The sequence below is a fragment of the Rattus norvegicus genome, chromosome 4 (genome assembly GCF_021556685.1).
Source record: "Rattus norvegicus strain SHRSP/BbbUtx chromosome 4, alternate assembly SHRSP_T2T, whole genome shotgun sequence".
Classification (NCBI taxonomy): Eukaryota; Metazoa; Chordata; class Mammalia; order Rodentia; family Muridae; genus Rattus; species Rattus norvegicus.
The window spans coordinates 140,835,983-140,857,982 of record NC_141537.1 but is presented as its reverse complement, the minus strand read 5'-3'; the positions used below and the strand labels follow the sequence as shown (position 1 = coordinate 140,857,982).

At 40.9% G+C, this 22,000-nt stretch overlaps 1 protein-coding gene across 6 annotated transcripts in view; it reads left to right on the top strand.

Annotated features, from left to right (window-relative positions):
- Positions 1-16,033, top strand: part of Il5ra (interleukin 5 receptor subunit alpha) — a 38,334-nt gene extending 22,301 nt beyond the window's left edge. For 2 of the 6 annotated variants that reach the window (XM_087655521.1, XM_087655520.1), the window contains exons 12-14: positions 8,226-8,319; positions 9,301-9,385; positions 13,464-16,029. In XM_087655521.1, coding sequence (XP_087511647.1) covers positions 8,226-8,319; positions 9,301-9,385; positions 13,464-13,550 — 266 coding nt within the window. In that variant the 3' untranslated portion in view covers positions 13,551-16,029. 6 annotated transcript variants of the gene reach the window in all.
- Positions 16,034-22,000: the final 5,967 nt, after the last annotated feature.

The window sequence follows — 22,000 nt, the reverse complement described above, 5'->3', positions numbered from 1 at the left end:
GCTGACTGATGTTCTAGTCCCAGTTGTTATTGTGTTCCAGCCAGAGAAACTGAGGCAAGGAGATAGACCTTGCCAGGGCTGTAGACTGCTACCGAGAGGTGAGTTTTTGCTAGTTCTTAGTCTGCTCAAGCTCCATGTAGGCCAAGCAATTGAGATATTTACATTGAACTCGGCAAGCAGTTTTTGTCTAAATACAGCATGTTGTGCATGTCACTTATTCTGTGCCTCTCTGTGTGTGATATGCCAGTTCTCGTGTGTGTGTGTGTGTGTGTTCATTAATAGGTTTTCTCCGACATCGAAACAAGTCAATTCAAGCTAAATTGAGAGTATCAAGGCAGGTTTATTGGAGGCAGCTCTGGGTTTGTGTGTGTGCGTGGGGGCGGAGCGGGTACCCTTATCTCATAGGAGGAACTCTGGGAAATTGAGATGCAGATGGGGAGACAGTGGAGTGGAGTAGAGAAAGAGAGAGTACATGCATGCACAGAGAAGGAAATGAGAGTGGGAGAGAGAGGGAGTTTGCAAAATGTCTGGATTATATAGAGAAGAGCCTCTGAGGGAGAGGAAGCCCAGTCCTTGGCTGGAAAGCTCAGGATAGAGGGTGGTGTGTGCCAGCCATACCTTGTAACTGGTAGGGACTGAGGGATGCTGGGAGAACCTGGAAGTCAGTTCCACTTGATATGTTAAACAGGCATCCTAGCCTCCTGTCCAGGGTTCGAAAGTCAACATTCCTAAGTGTATGAGTGTGGGGGTGCATGCTCCTCAGTCCACTGTGGAAGTCACAGGACAATGTTTGCATCTTGACTCTAGCATTTGTCTTTGTGCAGTTGCTCAGATCAGGCTAGCTCACGCTCAGGCTTCTACAGATCCTCCTAGCTCACCTTCCCATCTTTGGGCAGGATTTTGCCAGGATTCAAAATGCCTGTACTTTTGTCTTAGACTTTTGTGTGGGTTCTGAACCCAGGTTTTCAGATTTGTAGGAATAAGCCACCTCGACAGCCCACTGTAATGTTCATCTCAACTCATATCCTTGAAGTATGGAGGTGTGGGATTAACCATGATCTCTGACTCCCTTCTTCCTTTATACCCAGAATACCTGGTATTTGTGTCTCTTGACCTGAGGATTCAGACAACACTGCAATTGTGCTTTTGTCCCCTTGAGGATCTAGGGAAATTAACTCAACGCTTTCACTCTGACACAGTGCATTAATCTCCACCATAATTACCACAAACACAGACTGATCAGCTACTGTCAGCTTGCAGAGATGCTAAGCAATTTGTAGGTATTAACTCATTCCCTCCTGCCCCAGCCTCAAAGCAATACACAGTGAAACAAATACACCGCTCAAGGAAGGACACCTTGGCCCCAAGCGACAGAACTCGACTTAAGCCTCTCCCTCCTGTGTCTACTGGGTACCAGCACCCTCTGCAGCCAGCCTGCAGTTACTTCAGCAGATCCACAGAAAAATGGCTCCACGGTAGCTCACAGGAAGAAATCTGGGTTTGTGGGAGCTCTGAAAGGCACTGGTTCTTTGTGAGAAGCCTGCAGAGAAGGAGAAAACTTTCCCTATTCTGATCCATCCAGTCTGGGTCTGATGGGAGTTATGAAAACCGCCTGCATCCTCTAAGTTAGGAGCTTGCCAAGCCATTCATGTACACAGTGCAGTCTCCATGGCTTTGCCTCACTGTCCTTCGCCTGAGCCCAATTTCACCAGAACACCAAAGCTATGTGCATGTTTCAGTGGGTCATCATTTTATGCCTCTACCCCTTGTCCCCACCCCTTGCCTCCTTAAACCAGTAGATCTCTCAGAGTCCACCTAAAAGCTGTGACAGAAAGCTCAGTCACACAAGGTGACTTTTGACTTTTGTTGAAATTGGGAACCTTTTGTGTGAGACACCACAGCTTTTCCCTCCAACCAAAGGAAAGCCACAGGAAGCTAGTTAAACCCTGGATCATAGGCTAACATATTGACGCCATCTGAATTATTCAACCCTGTTGATGCCATTTAAACTTTTCCCATCACCTGCTGCTTTCAAAACACAGCAGGGCTGCTTTATTTGAGGGGCTCCATCAATTTGCTAATTAGTCCTTTTACTTGAGACCTATTGTTGAATTGGAGTCAGATTCAAAAATCAATACTGGAGCAATGAAAGTACAAACTTGCATGGACCAAGACTGCACAGGTCTCTGAATCAAATCCACTCTTTAGAGCTGTCAGTCCCAAATAATAGATCACAGAATTCTAGAGCCAGAGAGACTGCAATACCAAGGTATGGAGCTTTCAGGGCAGCCAAAGACAGCTAGCTTATCATCACGTAGAGAGTTCCTGACCTCTGTTGTCACCATCCCCCCTCCATACAGAACCACATGAATGAGGTTTCTAAATCCACTGAGTTAGTAAGGTCTTCAAGACACCCAGACATGAGGTGGAGGGGCTGGGGCTTTTCCATATGTAGACTATGACACTTCCCTTCTCAAAAACTGTCTGTATAATCAACGGAGAATACCCAACCATTTCTTAAGAAACACCTGCAGCTTCATGGTTAATAGCATGTAAAAAATGCCCTTTAAGTCAGACAAATGATTCAAGTTAACTAGAAATTTCTCCTTTTATTTTTTCTTTTATTCTTACCTCCCAACCCCAGCCTCAGGATTGAGTTTAGAGCCTTGCCCAGGAGATTAGAAAAGAAAGCTCTAAGGTCACGTATCCCAGGACATCTAAAGATATCACTCAACTTTTAGTGGACTGACACTCTTAATAACTTTGACTCCGTGTGTGTGTGTGTGTGTGTGTGTGTGTGTGTGTGTGTGTGTGTGTGTGTGTATGCCATTGGTAAGATCTGCTCTCTGTTCCTTATTCAGCCAAAGAAGAGAAGGTTCCTGCTTGGATTCATCTTTTTATATACTCATTAACTCTCTCTCTCTCTCTCTCTCTCTCTCTCTCTCTCTCTCTCTCTCTCATTTATAAAACAACTGGTAAGCAGGTATAGGTTCTTGCTGTCAAGCATAATGACCTGGTTCAATCTCTGAACCCCACGTCGTGAACAGACAGAATCCACTCCCACATGTTGTCCTTTGATGTGCACACATGTACCTTGTGTTGTCTTTTGATCTACACACGAGTACCTTGGTGCCTACAACCTTCTATTATAAAATAAATAAATGGTGAAGAAAAGTAGAAATAAAATTTTAATCACTGGATCGATAGTAATTTACAAGTCATTTTTACTCCACAGTATGTGAACATGATCTCTTGCACTAAATTTGCCTATCAATGTATGTTTTCTTTGAGGCAAGGCTCACAGTGCTTGGGTCCTTGAGCATGAGTTCTACTCCTCATGTGGTCATATGGGAGGAGAGCCTGGACAGGCTAGGTTAACTCCTTGTAAACACTGGCTGTGAATAAACACAGTCATTTCCATGTAGTGAGAACTTTTTTAGTTGGATAAACTAAAACAAGTTGCCCTCCCCTCCATGATTTTTGCTCGCTCATTGAGAATCTTCACTTATCTACATAAGAGGTAAGGGGACTATGCCAGTTGAAAAGATTTTTGTAATCATGGTCAGAGGATAACGGTACTGTTATCAGGACTTGGCATATCAGGCTAGTGGATATTGTACAATTTGAGCCACAAATGACTGAGTGTTTGACCACGATAATAGTTACTTTTTGTTCTTTTCATAGGACTCAAAGTTTTGCTGTGTGTCTTAGTAACATACTTATGAACAAATAAACAATATAGTTAATGATTTTCAATGCCTTTTCAGGAGGAGTAAATAACAACAACAACAACAACAACAACAACAACAACAACAACAACAGTAACAACAACCGTGCAGTCCTGACTAGTCTGTAACTTGCTATGTTGATCAGTCTGGCCTGTGACTTGCTTTTATCTTCCTGTTTCTATCTCTCAAATGCTGGGGTGATAGGCACATTTCACTATTCCAGGGTATGCAAATGCCTGCATATAACAGACACAATAACATTATAAAAAAAAACCTTGATATTTTAAAGATTTTTCCTAAGTAATGTAGCTATGTTTGAGTATATGTTTATGTACGTGTGTGTGATACCTTCAGAGACCAGAAGGGCTCAGAGCAGTTGAAGTCAGAGCCATAAGATGATACTATGCATCCGCATGTGGGGACTAGGACACAAACTCCAGAGCTCTGCAAAAGCAGTCTAAGTGTTTAATTGCTGAACCGTCTCTCTAGCTTTAGCTCAGGATTTTAATAAAGTGCGTCAGTGCTATAGCTGGGAATGTCAAGGACACAGGACGTTTGCAGAGCGGCCAACCTCAACATAGTCTTGGCCAGTGTTTGGAAGGCGTCATTTGAGTGGCCAGACACAGTGTACACCTTTAATTTACTTCCGGAGCCTAGCCTCTCCAGGCTCCCTCCCCATATGACCATGTGAAGAGTAGAACTCATGCTCAAGGGTATAAGCATTGTGAACCTCGACTCAAAGCAAACAGACATTGACGGGTAAATTCAGTGCAAGAGAGCACATTGCTCAAATACTGTTGAGTAAAGAGGCTTCAAAAATACACATGAGACACAAAACAAACTTTAGTGAGGTAAAAGTAGACTCAGCCACAGAAGTGATGATGTCCAGGGGTTGCTCCCTGATAACAAAGACACACCTAGAATAATTAAGTAATTAAACACTAGTATATGACACGTGAAGAACTCCTGGGATACACTCTGTAAAGAAGAAATGCCAGAATATAGGAAGTGAAGCAGCAGACATAGCACACCCTCAGTTTTACAGAGGGAGAGAATTGGACTGGGAACCATACATTAGATTTACGGATGCAGTCATTGGTTAATCCTGGGCTTTGTTCTTGTTGCCCTGAATGACAGTTGTGTGTCCCCGTTGACTTCGCTCCCTTTTTCTGTTTCCATTTTTCTATCTTCCTAGGGACCTCTGGGATTAAATTAATGGTGTACACTGTGTCTGGCCACTTAAAAATGTACTCATAAAATATGGGCACAGAGTAAGTTTTTAGTTAATCCTCATGAGTGACGACTTTTATATTTTTGTACTTTGTAACTTCCAAATTATTACCGGTAAAAATATGCTGCTTTTGTAAAGTTAGTCTTGTTTAAAGGACACGTAAGGAAGTGATGGTAGCCTGGGTAGAATAGATATTAGCAGAAAAAGAAAGATGTCAGGATTGTGGCAGATTTGCAGGATCCTGTGTTATAACTTGGTTTGTGGTGAGACTACCAAAATGTCCAGCTTCACTGCAAGCTGGGTCTGGAACCCAGGTCTCTAGACTAAGGAAGGACAGATGCAGGAGTCAGAAGCATAAAGCCTTACATTTATGATTATTCATAGGAATCAGGCATGCTGAGGGTGTGAATAAGGAACAGGAGCTATAGAAATTGGAAATAATCTGAGTCCCCAAGGATACAGTTTGGGTCTTGAAAGGACAGAGACTGAAATGGAGAAGCTGGTGAAGGAAGTAATTACTGACTGCTTTCGCTTCTTTTGTTGTTTTCAGACAGGTTCTTACTTCTTATAGCCCTGGGGGAAGGGGTGTCTCTAACTTGTCCTCCTTCTACCTTAGCATTCAGAGTCTGAGATTACAGCTGTGCAGCCTCAGGCCTGGCTGACAATAGGTTTGATGAAATGAAGAACACAAACTTGGTTGCGACTATTCTCAGGTTCGCAAAATACACAAGTGAGTTGGGGATGTGGGGAATTTATAGTCTAAGACTAGAGCTACAAGTCAGGGCAGTGTCAGGAAAAAGAAAGACTTTGGGGGTTTCATGGAATTAAAATGTGAAGGTGTGACAAACACGCTTGTCAGTGCTCAAAGAACAGACTGCGATAAGAAATGGCCAAGGGAGGCACTGAAAGGGAACCAGCTGCAATTTTAAAAGAAGGAAGTGCCATAGAAGAATGGGATCCTTTCAGTAAAGAGCCATGGTTTTGCTTAAGTAAACGGTGGACAGTTCGAATTCCAAATGGAGATGGCAGTGGTGTGGCATATATGTGTACATATATGAAAGGGCACAAAGGATCCTATGACTTTTTGAGCAATTGATACATGCTAATAACATTTTTAAAAGGATGGGGAGGGGATATGTCTCACTTGTCTGGTATGCAATGGATTTAATCCCCAGCAGGACATAAAGGAGATGTGGTAGAGCACTCAGGAAGTGGAGGCAAGAAGATCAGAAATTCAAGTTCATCGTTCACTACACATTGGGTTTGAGGCCAGTCTAGGAGTACATGAGACCTTGCCACAAAACTCATTTTAAAGAAAAAGAAGAAATTTAGGAGATCAGAGAGCATACAGTTAGGACAGAAATCAAACAATGGGTCTTTTGGGTTTTTCTTTTTTTAAAAAACAATAATTTATTTAATGTATATGAGTACACTGTAGATTCTACAGGCACACCAGAATAGGAACTCAGAGTCCATTCCAGATGCTTGTGAGCCACTATGTGGTTGCTGGGACTTGAACTCAGGACTTCTGGAAGAGTAGTCGGTGCTCTTAACTGCTGAGCCATCTAGAAAGACATTTCCAGAGACTTTTAAAGGAATTTCTGAGGTATGAAAATACAGAAGCTTGAATCATTTTTTCCATTATTTATTTATTCATTTTATATCCTGATCACTACCCACCTCACATCTTTCCCCTCCCCATTCCCCATCTCCTCTGAGATGATGGGGACTCCCCTGGGTATCCTTACTGGGGTACATCAAATGTCTGCAGGGTTAGGTGGATCTTCTCCCACTGAGGCCAGACCAGGAAGCCTAGTTAAGGGGAATGGATTCCACAGATACAAAAGCCTGAATCTTATTCAAGAAACCAGACACGGCAGTTTGAGAAGACAGTATTTGATGATAGCTACTGAAAATGGCTGAGCAGGGTCATAGCTTAGTCAAGATAAAGGATTCTATGAATATTTGAAGGCAGAAAGGAAGAGATTAAAGCTTTGGAAAAGTGGAGAAGAAACAGGGAGATGAGGAGAGGCAAGAACCGCCAGCATTAAATCCAGACATCTCTCTCCTGTGATAATTGAACAGTTTGTGGGCTTTGAATGACTTGAAGATTTTTTTTGAAAGCCTTAGGATATTCACAAGTGCTCAACAACCCTCATTTACATGCATTTCTTGTTTTATAGATGTCATAGCAAACTCAGGTTTGTTTATTATTGCTTTTTATGCTGGAGTAACATGGTTTGAACCTTGCCACAGTACTTACCTAGTACAGCTATTGTCAAATCACTATTTGCTTTCTGCATATTTCCCTTGATGGAGTTCAAGCTGGAGGAATGGAAGTGCCAAATGCATTATTTTTATCACCGAGTCACAGTAACCTGTGTACCTGACAAGAGCCTAACAGATACTTGCTAAATGAATGGATGGATGACTGAGTCATCTCTCTCCCTAGGAAAGAGAACTGGCTATAACTTAGGACTTGCTTTTTGGTCTCTGAAAGTGAGTCTAGCAAAGTAGCACAAATGAACCCTACTTCTACTAGCATCATTAGTCAGGGACCCTTGAGTTTTCAGGACTGCATTCTTGAAATTAAACCAACAAGCACCTCTCTTGCCCCATCCCACCATCCTTCTCACAGTCTCAGAGGTCTTAGAAGAATCTCCTGTATAGAGAATAGGGATGCATGCAAAACACTTCCTGTGCTGACAATGGCAGTTTCTTACTCCCTATTCTGTGAAATGGGAAATAAGAGTAAGAGGGGCGTTGAGGATAATTACAGCCATACAGTGTTTACCGTAGATTCTAATACTTCCGTCACTACGGATATTTTCTCATACTTCCTCCATAAGTTTCATTACCAAGCAGGTAGATGTCCCTATAGAAATAGATTTCACTGTACTCTAATGAGGCTAGTGAGTAGCCATATGCTTTTGTAGCTTTTGCACCTAACACCCTACTTGTCATCTGAAGCTCTAAGCACCAGTACCCAGGTAGCACAGGGTAGGGGTAGGCTCCAAGACACTGGCTGATTAAATAAGTAATCATTGAAAAACCCTTTGTGCATGGTTTCCTTTCCACTTCTAAGAACCCTGTGAGATGGGTGTGAGCTCCTTCGGCAGATGAGACATCCGAGGCTCAGTGCTCAGTTGCCAAGCACCACCCAGTGCCGTCAATCCAAACCCAAACCCTCTGACACCCCATTGTTTTAATTTTATTTATCTTCCCTGACTTTGACTTTGCTTTCTCTCTCCTCTCCCTCACACCAGGAAAGAAAAAGAAGCCCTTGGTAGAATGGCATCTCATCGTGCTCCCAACAGCCATCTGCTTCATCTTGTTAATCTTCTCACTCATCTGCAGAGTGTAGGTATTCTTTCCACGCCAGGGCTGCATTTCCAGTCTGCTGTGCAGCGCTTACTCAGGGCTCCTGGTTATCAGGTGAAACTAGCATCATGCTGTTTTAGGATGCCTTTACCAGGAGAGAGGAGACAAAAACAAAACAAGGCAAACAAGCAGCTAGACCAGCCACCACATACTCCTCGAATCTGCTCATTATTTTAATTTCTATAGAAGTTTTGGCCACTGTGTTCTTTTCTCTCACAGCTTTCCTTTCCATTAGTCTTTTGACAAGCCTATATAAGGCTTGTCCAACCAAGTCTGAAGTCACTACACTGCTTTTCCAGATGGACCTCTGTGGTCAGGAGCTGACTCTGCCTTGGGTTTCAAGTTCTCGGTCCAATGAGGTGACTGTCCTTGGATCAAATGCAAATTCTCTAAAGGCTGCATAGATCTCACATCTCACTTTGTGGCCTGCAAATGGCTACTTCCGATCCCCCCCCCCCCACACACACACCTACCCCTCTCTTTCCATCCATCACTCAGATAAAGTTCTGGTTTAGCCTAAGAACGTAGGATGTAACTGCCATATTAAACAGCACTACTTGTTACCAATATTTAGATGCTGAGTGTGGGTAATAGGGAGCAGTTCAGAGGAAAGGGAAATTAAAGAGGGAACTGTGAAACTATCCCAGCTAAAGGAAGAAAACTAGAATGAGCAGTGACTGAGGAGGCTAGAGAAAGATGCTGCCATCTTCAGAAGTCAGGACTGGCAACAAGCACCAGCGTGAATCAGTTCTAACTTCTTCTACCCTGAAGATCTCAGAAGCCACAGCCCAGCCTGACAGTATCCCAAGTTCTTCAATGATGAAGATATTTAGAAATCTTAACCAACAGAGACACTAAATTTATAACACAGCTACAAATGGAACTAGTTTGCTCAATGTTTGAGTAGAAATTTAGGCGAGTGGATTGTTTCTGCTCACCCAGTGCCTTCCCTATTGTCAGGTATCACCTATGGACAAGGTTGTTTCCACCAGTTCCGGCGCCAAAGAGTAGCATCAAAGATCTCCCTGTGGTGACTGAATATGAGGTAATATTAAAAGACACAAAGAGGTGACATCCTAAGTGCCCAGGATGAGTATCAGGTTATCAAGATTCCTCTGTATGTATATATATATATATGTGTGTGTGTGTGTGTGTGTGTGTGTGTGTGTACCAGCTAATACCTATATGTATGTATATATATATGTATGTATGCATGTCTCGTGTGTGTGTGTGTGTGTGTGTGTGTGTGTGTGTATGTTTAAAATTAGCTATAGATGTTATTATTGTCTCTACATTTTGGGAAAGTCTTATTCAATGAGAAGGGCTTTTTGCCATTTAAACCTGAATTTCTACTTCATATGTACCATCTTTTAACCGATCTCTGGTAATTCCTCTAAGAACAGGAATCTTTTTTTCCCCCATCTTTATTAACTTGGGTATTTCTTATTTACATTTCGATTGTTACTCCCTTTCCGGGTTTCTGGGCCAACATCCCCCTAACCTCTCCTCCTCCCTTCTGTATGTAACCCTCCCCATCTTCCCCCCTTTACTGCCCTCCCCCCAATAATCATGTTCACTGGGGGGGTTCAGTCTTGGCAGGACCAAGGGCTTCCCCTTCCACTGGTGCTCTTACTAGGCTATTCATTGCTACCTATGAGGTTGGAGCCCAGGGTCAGTCCATGTATAGTCTTTGGGTAGTGGCTTAGTCCCTAGGCGCTCTGGTTGGTTGGCATTATTGTTCACATGGGGTCTCAAGCCCCTTCAAGATCTTTCAGTCCTTTCTAAGATTCCTTCAACGGGGGTCCTGGTCTCAGTTCAGTTGTTTAATGATGCCATTCACCTATGTATTTGCTGTATTCTGGCTGTGTCTCTCAGGAGAGATCTACATCCGAGAACAGGAATCTTAAGCTCCTTTCCTATACATAAGAGGCAAGGATGAGATCTCAACAAAACAATGTTATAAGGACTATAGCTTTGTTGTAAAATTGATACCATGTAGGCTGAGGTCTCCAAAAGTAACCAACCCCCTCCCCCAAGACATTTTGGTTAAATCTTTTGAATTATTGCATATATTTTAGAGCCCATCTGCCATTTTCTATAAAGGGGGAAAGAGTGATGAGAGGGGATGGAAGGAATATAGGCAGCTGGATTTTTTTTCTTCTAAGACACAATATAACTATGTAGTGCTGACCCAACTAGGACTCTCTATGTAGACCAAGCTGACCTTAGAATGACTGATCCACTTGACTGTCTTTGAATTTTAGGATCAAAGGCAGGAAACTGGAAGTCTCTGGTGAATGTGAACTTTTGTGGTTAATTGGGGGTGTGGGGAAGCAACATTCTAATCATATTGTCAGCATGTCCGTATATTAAGGTCTATAGTTTCTGTCAGCAACATTTCAAGATTTTGTGTATTTCTGTTATATTGCACTCAGTTGACCTTATCTTTTAGTAGTTTGGCTATTGAGATAGAGGACAGCAAACTCTTCTGATAAAGACATAATAAACACTTAAGGTGTGTCTATGGCAAATGTACTAATGAACAAGCATGGCTGTGTTATACAACTTTATTCACAAGAGAGAGAATAAGCCAGGTTGTGCTTCATTTGCTAACTTCTGACTTAGATCCAAGAACTTTCCTCATAGACTTAGATGTTTCCTCAACCAATGTGGATGAAGCATCTCATGGCTAGTTATAGAGGAAGACAGAGGTTGATGAAAAAGTCACCAAATGGTTAATTTCAGCAAACCACAAGGATTCTTTAGAGTCCTTTGTAGTTTGAGTTTGGAATGACTTACAGACAGTAGGTTACTAAGCTGCTGAAGTAAGAATTGATACTTACCAGAGAGTTGTGTACCCCATGTTTGATCCTTGTATTCTTCACTGAGGGAACAACCCACCCATGCTGGCTCTTTGGAAAGGAGCAAGCCATGTGTAGATATACCTCTCTTCATTTAAGTGAGCACTGTTCCTTCCTCTTTGTTGTCCCAGAGGAAAGCAGACTGGAGTCAAAAGTGACACTTAAACCATTTGTCCTGTTTTCTCCATGGGACATTTGAAGGCTGATACAGACAAGTGTTCTTGTTACTATTCCTTAGACTAGGCAGTGTAATAGCCACACCGTTGGAAAGATTCTGTTAATATGCTGCGACTGGTGAATGAAACTGGTTTAAGAGCTTTAGTTTCTGGGTTTCTGGATTGTTGATAATAAAAATCAATTCATGTGTATAGAATAATGACTTGGAGTAGACAAGCTGGTTTCAGAATATTCATAGGAGTAATACCAACATTGCCTGCGTTCTGAGGGTAACTTAGTCTGCGCACCCATTGCAGAGTTTTACACGAAAGGAAAGGGAGAGGCAAACATGAACAGATAATTAGGGACTGAAAAAAAGTAATATTATATGTGTTACCAGTATTATAGTCTAAAATTTCAACCTAAGACAGAGTGTGAGCAAATAGAGAGCCGACCACTGCTGGACTCCATGCTGCCGTGTTGTGTTCCAGCCTCTCCACCAAAAGGCAGCAGCCATCCATTGCATTCCACTCTCAGGGACCCTGATCCAAGAAAAAGAAGGTCCATTCCTGCCATTGGCACCATAACCCCCAGGAGATACCTGACAGTTTTCAGAGGTGATCTTTAATGGTGAGAATAGGACATGGTTCAAGAGTGTTTATAGATGTCAAAAGCTGTAGTATTCAAATCCCTGATGGAAAATTGTGCTGCATTTGCTTAGACTCTCCACATTCTGCCACACTCTGTAAATCCTCTTAAAATTACTTGAAATAAGCCCAATGCAAATGCTGTGGGGGTGGCTATTACACTGCCTAGTCTAAGGGATAGTAACAAGAACACTTGTCTGGAGCCAAAGATACAAAACAGTGTGTTTAGGGGTCCCTGCGACTGGCACCTCCAAACTTGGTAGGAATGCTCTAAATCATAGACCTTAGACGACAACGGCTCTCCCGGAGCTGTTGCTAAGAGAGGTTTTGTTTCTTCAGACTTCAGCGTAGACAATATTTTACAATATTCAAGAGAAAGTTACCATTTTTTTTAGATCTTACTCTGAATTTTTAAATTTATTAGTGATGAGTTTCTAGCTGACCTTCTGCAATGGTAACTTGAGAGATTTCTTCCCCCATATTATGCCCACTGTGTAATATAAAGTATATGTGGTTCAGATCCATTTATGTTGTATTTTTCAGATTATTCCCAATATATAACACTTTTTGTGGGGTGGAATGATGTTAAAATGTTCTGGATGAGTACATGAGGAAAAGATATTTTAGTGATATTTTAACATAATTTGTAATTAGCATTAGCTTTATGTGTCACATCCAAAATTAGATAAACAATTTATTAGAATCTTTTTATTTTTTGGGACAGGGTCGCATATAGTTCAGATTGACCTCAAATTGGATGTATGGCTGAGTATTATCTTGAGTTTCTCATCCTCCTGCCTCTATTTTCTAAGTACTGGGATGACTGGGTTTCTGCAGTGCTGGAAATCTAACCCAGAGCTTTGTATATTCTAGACCAGCATTATATTAACTAACCTACATCTTTAGCCTCAAATTTATATTATTGTAATTGGTGAGTGGAATATTTTGGAAATATTAAAAATGATCACATCCAATTGGTGTGTGTTGTGGGAGCAGAATACCTACCTAATATGTACAAGGTTTGGGGGTTAACACCCAAAGAAGAACACCACAACCCCCTAAATACAAAATATGCTTAAAATATTATATGATGTTATAACGAAAAAAATCTATATACCTATCTACACTAGGGGTATACCTCAATGGCAAAAGATCCACAACAACAACAATACATTTTATAAAGATAAAGCTGTGTGTCTGTTACGTCATCACGGTTGTAAAAGAAAGGTTTATGTTTCAAAAAGGGCCAAGGAAATGCAGGGTATATTTGGGAGATAAGCTTATAGATACAGTTTCTTCTTTCCTCTTGACATTTCCTACTTTCTAAACATACTACTGTTCTTTAAAAGTTACTTAAACCCAACTGGAAAAAAAAGAAAAGAAAAAAGAAAAAGAAAAAAAAATCAAAGATGAAAACTCTTCTCTAAAAGACATGTAAGGAACATGCTTTGTTTTGCAGAAACCTCCTTGGAATGAAACCAAAATTGAAATCGTACATTTTGTAGAAGAGGATGGATTTGAAGTCATGGAAAATTCCATGTTTTGATGACATCGTGATATTCTGAAATGAACTCATACAGGACTCCTCAATAAGAGCAAGGACTGATATTTCTTGGCAAGGAGGTATTTCAAATGAACACTCAATTTGATTGCAAGTCAACAACACATCCAGACACACCAGTCACCAATATCCCATCGCTTAAAGTGTGCATGCCTCACCCAAACCTCCTTGCTAACAGCACAGCAACAGACTCATCCAAGCATGGGACCTTGGTTTCCTACACAAAGCACCATATTGCCTGGTTATACCAGTATGTCTTTGCAATCTGCTTGACTGGATCTTTTTGCACAGGAGACCATTTTTCAAGCTAATGTCATACATGTTTGTGTTGGCTTAAGTTGGCTGTGATAGCACTCAACTACAGTGACAGGAAGAAAGGATGGAACTCATCCTGAGTGAACCCAAATTCACGATTGTCTTTCCTGAAGCAAGTGGGAGACACAATTTCATGGTGCTTTGAGGCATAGAGTGACATGGGGGCAGATACAAAGACTATGTCCCATATGTCCCTATGTTCCATAGGCCCGGTCAAGGAAATGCCTAAGTCAAAGTAAACTTAAAAAAACACACCAAGTCATCCCATCTGGGGCTTAGGAAATGGCTCAGTTGATAAAGAAGCCTGAGGGCCTGAGATTGGTCAACAAGCATCAAGGAAAAATAGCAACAATAATAACAAAGAGTGCAAGTAGCACATGCCTGTAATCCTTGAGTTGGGAAACAGAGACAAGAGACTCCATGGAAGTTGTTGGCCAACCAGTTTACCCAAACTGGTTGTTTCTGCTTCACTGAGAGATTATGTCTTAAAAATATAAGGTGGAGAGTGACTGGGAAGAAGCCCTGATCTGACCTCTGCCATATATATGCATACACATATACACACATGAACACATAGACACTAAAGGCATTATTCCCCATTGAAATAAAAGACAGGAACTTGTTCAAGGATTATATTTTTCAAGGCATTTAGGTACTCTGGAAGTGAACTGAGGAAGACATTGAACATAATTCTGATGCAGAGGTCATTGCTGGATCTAGAATTTACTTCCTAAAGAGATGTTTGGTGAAAGAGACTTCATGGCAACTTATTGGTCAACTAGAGCTTAGTTAACCCTAATCTCTGAGATTAGGGTTTCAAGTAAGCCACGTCAGTACATATTACAATTGTATAGAAATATATTCCCTAAATATCTTCATATAATGAAGCTGTATCTATAGGCCTTTTTGATGGGCAAACACAACTATGTGTTGGGACAAGGAATAATTAGTGATAGAAGGGGCCCTAGTGGTGGTGATTTTACATAGATAGCCCTGAAGAGCTTGAGACAATGAAAGAAGACAAAGGCACTAAAAATCCACACTTTTTATATACTTTATAGAGCTGGTTTAGTCAGTTTTCATAATCTGGGTTAAGTGCACAGGAGGTACTAAGTATCCCTTCCATGGCCTTTATGAATCAGTGTATAACCATCCACACTTCTTTGCTCAGAATGAAAGGTACAGCAGTCATGGACAACTGCCAATGTGGATTTTCTCTGAAGGGCCACAGCACCATACTGCAGTCTCTGCACATCTCTCTGCTCTTTACAAGTCTGTACTGTGTCAAGGTCACATATATTGCTGCTCCCTCCCTCCCATTAAAGATCCAGTAAATGGGGATGAGAAAGGTCAATTGTTAGGAAAGGGTACAGTAGTGAACTTAATATCAGACTCAGAGGAGTTCAGTAGCACAGAGGAGACTATCACATAAAAGCTGAGGTTAGCTTTAAGGGTCAGATCAGAAAGTTGAGGCTAGTGGAAGTGGAAGTGTTGCTATAAGAGGCACAGTGTTTATTTGAGCAATTCACTGATCAAGAATTAATGAAAATAGTACTAAAGACTGTCTGTAATGGACACTATAATGGTCTGTCTATAATGGTCTGACTGAGCAGGTCTGGGATGGAGTCAGGAATTTGCAAGATCAGCAATTCTCAAGTAAGGCTTATGCTGTAGATCTGTGATATAATATGAGGAACATAAAAACTTTGAAAGCTGCCTGATGAAAGAACAACACATGGAAATGACCAACCCCAAGAGTTCTCTGTCTCTTGTCTTGCAAACAAAGCATAGAAATACCATTTTGGAAAACCACCTCTACCTTGGAGGGTGGAGAGGGAGTAGGGGAGCTGCCCTCATATAAGACAAATTCTTCATGTTATGTGTATAATTCTTTCTTCAGAGATGCATTCCTAGACCTAGAAGCCAGCACTTCTCTGGGCTTCACAGATCTCCTGACCCCATCCCTGGTGGATGTTATCTATCATCTAATCCTGCTGCATGTATAAAAAGTAGTAAAAATAGTTCTTGTGGCCATGTCAACATGCTGTGGACTTATTCTTCCTGATTCTCCGGTTGTAACAATCATTGTTTGGGAATCCATATCCCATATTATCTCTTCTATGAAGGCTTCAAAAGCAGCTGATCATTCCTCTGGTGTCTCATTGTGAGTCTTGTGTACTAGAAGGTTTCCCTAGCAGTTCACCTCCTTCTCTGCTTGAACATACCCTGGAGCACTAACACTGCGCATGAGATGCATCTTTTTATTTGCAGGGTCTAGAACACTATCTAACCTTTAAGAATTATATATGGTCACAGGACTGGAGAGATGATCCAAAGGTTAAGAGCACTGATTGTTATTCTAGAGGATATGGGTTTGATTTCCAGAACTTGGATTGTAGCTCACAGCCATCTATAACTCAGACCCTGGGAATCTGATGCCCTCTTACATGGCTGGCATTTGCTACATTGTGGGTTCTTTCTTCTATCCTTCTCCGTCCCTTTTCTTCTGCCTGTTCAATCCTCTAACACTACATAAAAGAAAGATTAAAGAGGAAAGAAAAAGAGATCTCTGAATAAAATCAGGGGTTGGAAAGGGGCGATGTCACCCTTAGACTACTTTCTGCTGAGTAGGGGCATTGAATTCCATGATGCGAGTTTGATTTTGACTGTCTAATTTCTTCTTGCTGTGTCTTCTTTGTGCATGACTACTTAACAAACTATGACTAACAGCAACCAACAGCCCAGTAACACCATCAACAATAACCATAACCACCATAACCACTATCACCACCACCACCACCAACCAACCAACCACCAACACTCAGGGCCCTAGCATTTCTATGCCCTCAAGTCCTCAAAATTCCAAATGTCACACAATTGCAGAAACTATCTGCAGCTGACAAATCCTGTCTCCTTCCCCACCTCTGCCACCCCCAAGCAGGGAATGAGGCAAATCCTAGTCAGCTGCTGCAGCCTCATATCCCACACCTGGGATTTAAAAAAAAATCTTACATTTGTGTGTGTGAGTGTGCATGTGTGTGTGAGTGTGCATGTGTGTGTGTGTGTGTGTGTTTAAGAGTTCAAAAATCCAAAATTTTTGAGATGGCATGTCTCACTGAACCTACACTCTTAGGGCTTCTGTGTGGGCACTAGCATGGAAGTGGTACATTCATTGCAAATAAACACATACACATTATATATATAATATATATAATATTATATAAATATAATATTTATATTTATATATAATATTTATAATATATATAATATATATAATATATATTATATATAAATATATATAATATATATTTAATAATATATATATATATATGGGGAGTTTGAGGAGAGTCGGGATGGAGGTGATGAAGCTTATGTCTGCAACAGCCAAATCATCTGAGTCTCACTGAAATGCATATATATATATGGTTAGTGAACCAGCTGATGTTCGCTTAGCCCAGGCACAACACTTTGCACATATTTAAAATTCAACTGTATTCAGCAGAGATTACCAAGGCCTACAATAGAAAAAAAAAATAGGTGTCTAATAGGAATGTAATTGAAAGTAGCTGGGAGACACCTTGTGGTTGATAGAGGCCGAGGTGGCAGTACTCATTCTCACCAGCATAGGACAGGGAGCCACCTTCCTCCTAGATCCTTCCCAGCCACAGTATCTGGTTCTCTTTATAATGAAGAGTTTATTCCAACCTCTTTCCTTGCTACTTGGAATTCACTGAGAGTGAGATAAGGGGAATTTGAGGAGAGTCGGGGTGGGGGTGATGAAGCTTATGTCTGCAACAGCCAAATCATCTGAACCTCACTGAAATGCCTTGGGCCTCAGCTATTTATGCTGGCTGGGGAAGAAGCCACTTGTGCAAAGAACATCCTGATTAAAATTCCAAACGTTTTGGAGGTGGGACTTGTATGTGTCAGGGCCATCTGTTGGTGAAATTCATAAACTGTAGGTGCTAATCTGTTAAAGAAGATGTAGATTGCTGGTGAGAACTGAGAACTACAAACAGGTGGTGGGCCTGGTTGGAACAGGACCTAGTGACACCCTCACCATTCTTGTGACAAAAGCTATGGAACTGCTCCTGTTTAATGTCCCATACATTGAGTTCCAGGACACAAACTTTTAAAAAGGCTTTCTTTTCAAATTTCGAATTGAGTTAAATGACAATTTCTATTTTCTACAGCATTGTTAGGGAGCAGATATGAATGTAAATGTGGTTCAAGATGGAAACTCTTTAACATAAAGGATTTATCTAAGTCTACACAATCAGGAGAGGTATATTTCCGATTTTCCCTGAGTAGACATTTCCCCCTTCCATTTTAATCATCCCTCACCCAGCATTTGTAGTAGCCTCTGAACTGAATTTCTAACCTTCAGAATTTCCACTCTCTTAAAGGCATATTTTTCTGTACTCTGTCCTAAACCTTGAAAGAACGCTTCTCTGTATCAAAGCTGATCAGATCAAGAAATTCATTGTTACCTGGCCCCTCTGTAGTGCTCCAGCAAAACTACACAAAATCCAACCTCTATTCTTCTTCTTTCCCTCATGACTGCTTACGTTTTCTCCAATGGAAAAACCCTTCTGATTCTTCTCACCATCTTGTCAAGCCCATATTTCTAAGATTGAGCTCTGACACATTGAAGTCTCTCTTCAATTTCCCGTTTGATTGACATGCCCCTGGATGTTTGCCAGATGCCTTCTGCATAATGCTTACACCAGTCAACTATTTATTTATTTTGTAAGTACCCTGAAGTCAAGAAAGGTTCTTTATGTAATGTTATTTACATAGGCCCTCAGTAGGAACTGAGTGCTGGGTGAGTTGAGCAAGACAGAAGAAATGGAAGCATCCAACTGATATTTAGAACTCCAATTCAGACTCACCTATTAAAAGCTGAGTGATTATACCAGAAATAAAGTGACCGTCAGTGTAATAAGAATTCACAGTTGACATCACTCATTTGATCTATAGACAGCCAGCTGCTGGTGCCACTGCATGTGTGGCTACAGAGCACCTAAACTGTCACAGTCAAAGAAGTGCCTGCCCACTGAGCATGTCCCCCAACTTTGCTAGCCATTGGTAATTAGCATATATATCAGGAACACAAAGTACCCTAGGTGTGTTAAGTTGAAATTTTCATGTGCTTTTATTTTCCACTGGAAAGTGTATTACTAATTGCATTTCTTTTATTCAAATTGAAAGAAAAGATTGGTTCCTACCAGGTGATAAAATGTAGCAATATATTAATCTGGAAGAGGAGGAGGAGGAAGGGGGAGGGAGGAGGAGGAGGAGGAGGAGGAGGAGGAGGAGGAGGAGGAGGAGGAGGAGGAGGAGAAGAAGAAGAAGAAGAAGAAGAAGAAGAAGAAGAAGAAGAAGAAGAAGAAGAAGAAGAAGAAGAAGAAGAAGAAGAAGAAGAAGAAGAAGAAGAAGAAAAGGAGGAGGAAGAGGAGGAAACAATAAAGTAGTGGTATAGGTTAAAGACAGTTTGTAAATGTTCCTGTTGAGGACTATGGTCTATGTTGCAGCTTCCTGTCTCTGACATAACATGAGGTGCATGGATGTGAATCTGTCCTCATATTTACTTACAGAAAGTGGACCAACAGCTAGATTTCACAGGTGGCTCAATATTTTACCTGTACATAACTTAATGAACCCCAAATATGTTACTTCAAGGGTCTTGTTCCTTTTGAGTTGTTTGGAAAACAACCAATTTGAGAAAACGTTTAGTCTAATAAAAACATTTTATTTTGAGATATGTTGGTGAGCAACATGGTTTCCCCACTGAACTTAAGCTTGTTACTAATTTGTCTTGCATAAAAACACAGGTGCCAGACTTTTGTTCCTATTTTTAATCTGCCCACATTTTAATGCCATATTTCAAATGCATGCATGCAATAGTCTTCTCCAATAAACTATAAGGAGAAACATCTCTGTCCTCTTATCTTCATTTCTTTAGCACAACACCCAGCTTTTACCTATTGATCACTTGAGAGATGTAACCAATGTAATCGATAGTCTTTTGTTGTCAGATACTTTGTCCTAAAGATTAATAAAACTTTTTTCTAATTGCTATATGGCTTATATTCTTGGTAAAAAGATCATTTTATATAACACTTTAAAATATTTCTGGCAATTTTTCTCTACTTCCTTTTTACCACCTTGCAATGTAACTTTTGCTTTGAAAAGATCCTTTTATCTTAATATTCCTTCAGGGGCAACTGTAAGGGAAACCTTATCCACCAACTCTGGCTCTCATGATGCAGGGCACTCGTATGTATGCATGTAAGCAAGCACACTTATGTACCATCTAAGGAAAAGCGATATTAGCCAATGAAACAGTGTTCCAATTAATAAGCCTCATGCCTCCAGCTCAGAGTCATCTATTTCAGACATTGAAAAGCCCCTGGAAATTCGAATTCAAAATTAATGACTTCATGGGAGCCATTGCGTTTTCTTCCCTACAAGATTTAGCACATACAGAGGAGGATTGATCAAATTTGTATTTCAAATTAACATTACATGTAACTTACTTATGCTTAAAAAGAAAATACTCACTTGTTTTCTCCAAAATCCAATTTGACTATCATCTATCTGTCACCTATCTGTCTGTCTATTTGCTGTTCATGTGTCTTTTATTCTCTACAGGGACAAAAAAAAAATCTAGTGTTTGGAAAGGGCCCTAGAACTATGCCAGAAACATCTGAGGTCCTGGCCTCACTCACCTGTGTGACTTGGTACATCTCTGTATTTCTAAACCTCACTTCTCCATGTTAAAAAGAAAAGAAAAGAAATGGTAAATAGTAACCAAATCATCGGGTCGATTTCCAGTGAGACTATTACACAGCATAAACATGGATGGCTATTATTAGCTCTGCATAGCTCCCCATTGTTACGCCACACTGTTCTAGCTACCTTGGTTTTCCCATCCATATTCCTTCTGTTCCTACATTATTGCACAGTGCACAGAGAGTAGTTAGCTGGTTTTTTGCTGAACAAAACCTGGCCCACTTCATGGATCTTCTCCTCTCCTGCTTCTTTGAATAGCACTGTTCTGCACATGGCCTTGTCCTGAACAATTCACCCCAAATCCTTACCTCACATACCCTTTCCTCTTGACTCAGTATCCCCCTTTTGCTGACTCAGTGCCCTATCTGCACTGTTTTCTATCTGAACTTAGGCTTCTTGAGTGTGGGTTAGCCTGTTGCCTCTCTTAGTAAATTCCTATAACAGTATATTACTTTCTTATGAAGTTTTACCCAGTGTGGCTCATGTGTTGAATGCTTAGCCCCTAACTGGTGACACCTTTTTTTTTGAGGTGGTAAATTTAGGAGGTTAGCCAGTTGAAAGTAGCATGTCACTCATGCCTTCAAAGGTTCGATATGTTAGGCAGTCTCTCCTTTCCTTTGTTTCTGTCCACAACGAGACAGGAAGCCTTTACCACATGTTTCTGCCTCCATGATAAACCCAAATAAATAATTCTCCTTTTAAATTTTACTTGCAGATATTTTAGTCACAGCTACACGAAGCAAGCTTAAACTATGAGGAACTGAAGTGTACTGAATTAGGAAAGAGGTCAGGTGTAGCCCTGGCTTTCTAATGGTTTCTGTTCTATTTGTATCCATTTCGTTAAGGAAAATGGTGGAAACATGAACCTCTTTCCTCTTAGCATGAAGAAGATTTTGACCAACATAAAAATTTAGTATCAACTGGGTGTGGTGGCACATGCCTTTAATCCCAGCACTCAGGAGGCAGAGGCAGGTGGATAGCTGTGATTTTCAATCTAACCTTCTCTGCATACTTAGTACCAGGGCAACCAGGGGTAGCTAGAGAAACCTTGCCTCAAAAAACTCAGAAAAGATTAAATAACATACAAAATTTTCACTAAAATCCTAGCACATGTTTTTATTCACATAAGACCCGTGCTATTCCTAACAACTGGAAAGAGTGTATAGAGAAAGCCCAACTGACAGAGACTGGGCGATGTCATGTTTAATCATATCCATATTAAATACCTCAGCCCTAGAGCTTCTAGAATTTCCTATCTATCATGTGGTTGACCTTTTTTTTTAAAGGCTTTTGTCTGTGTGACTTATATTATTATAGCTCTGTTA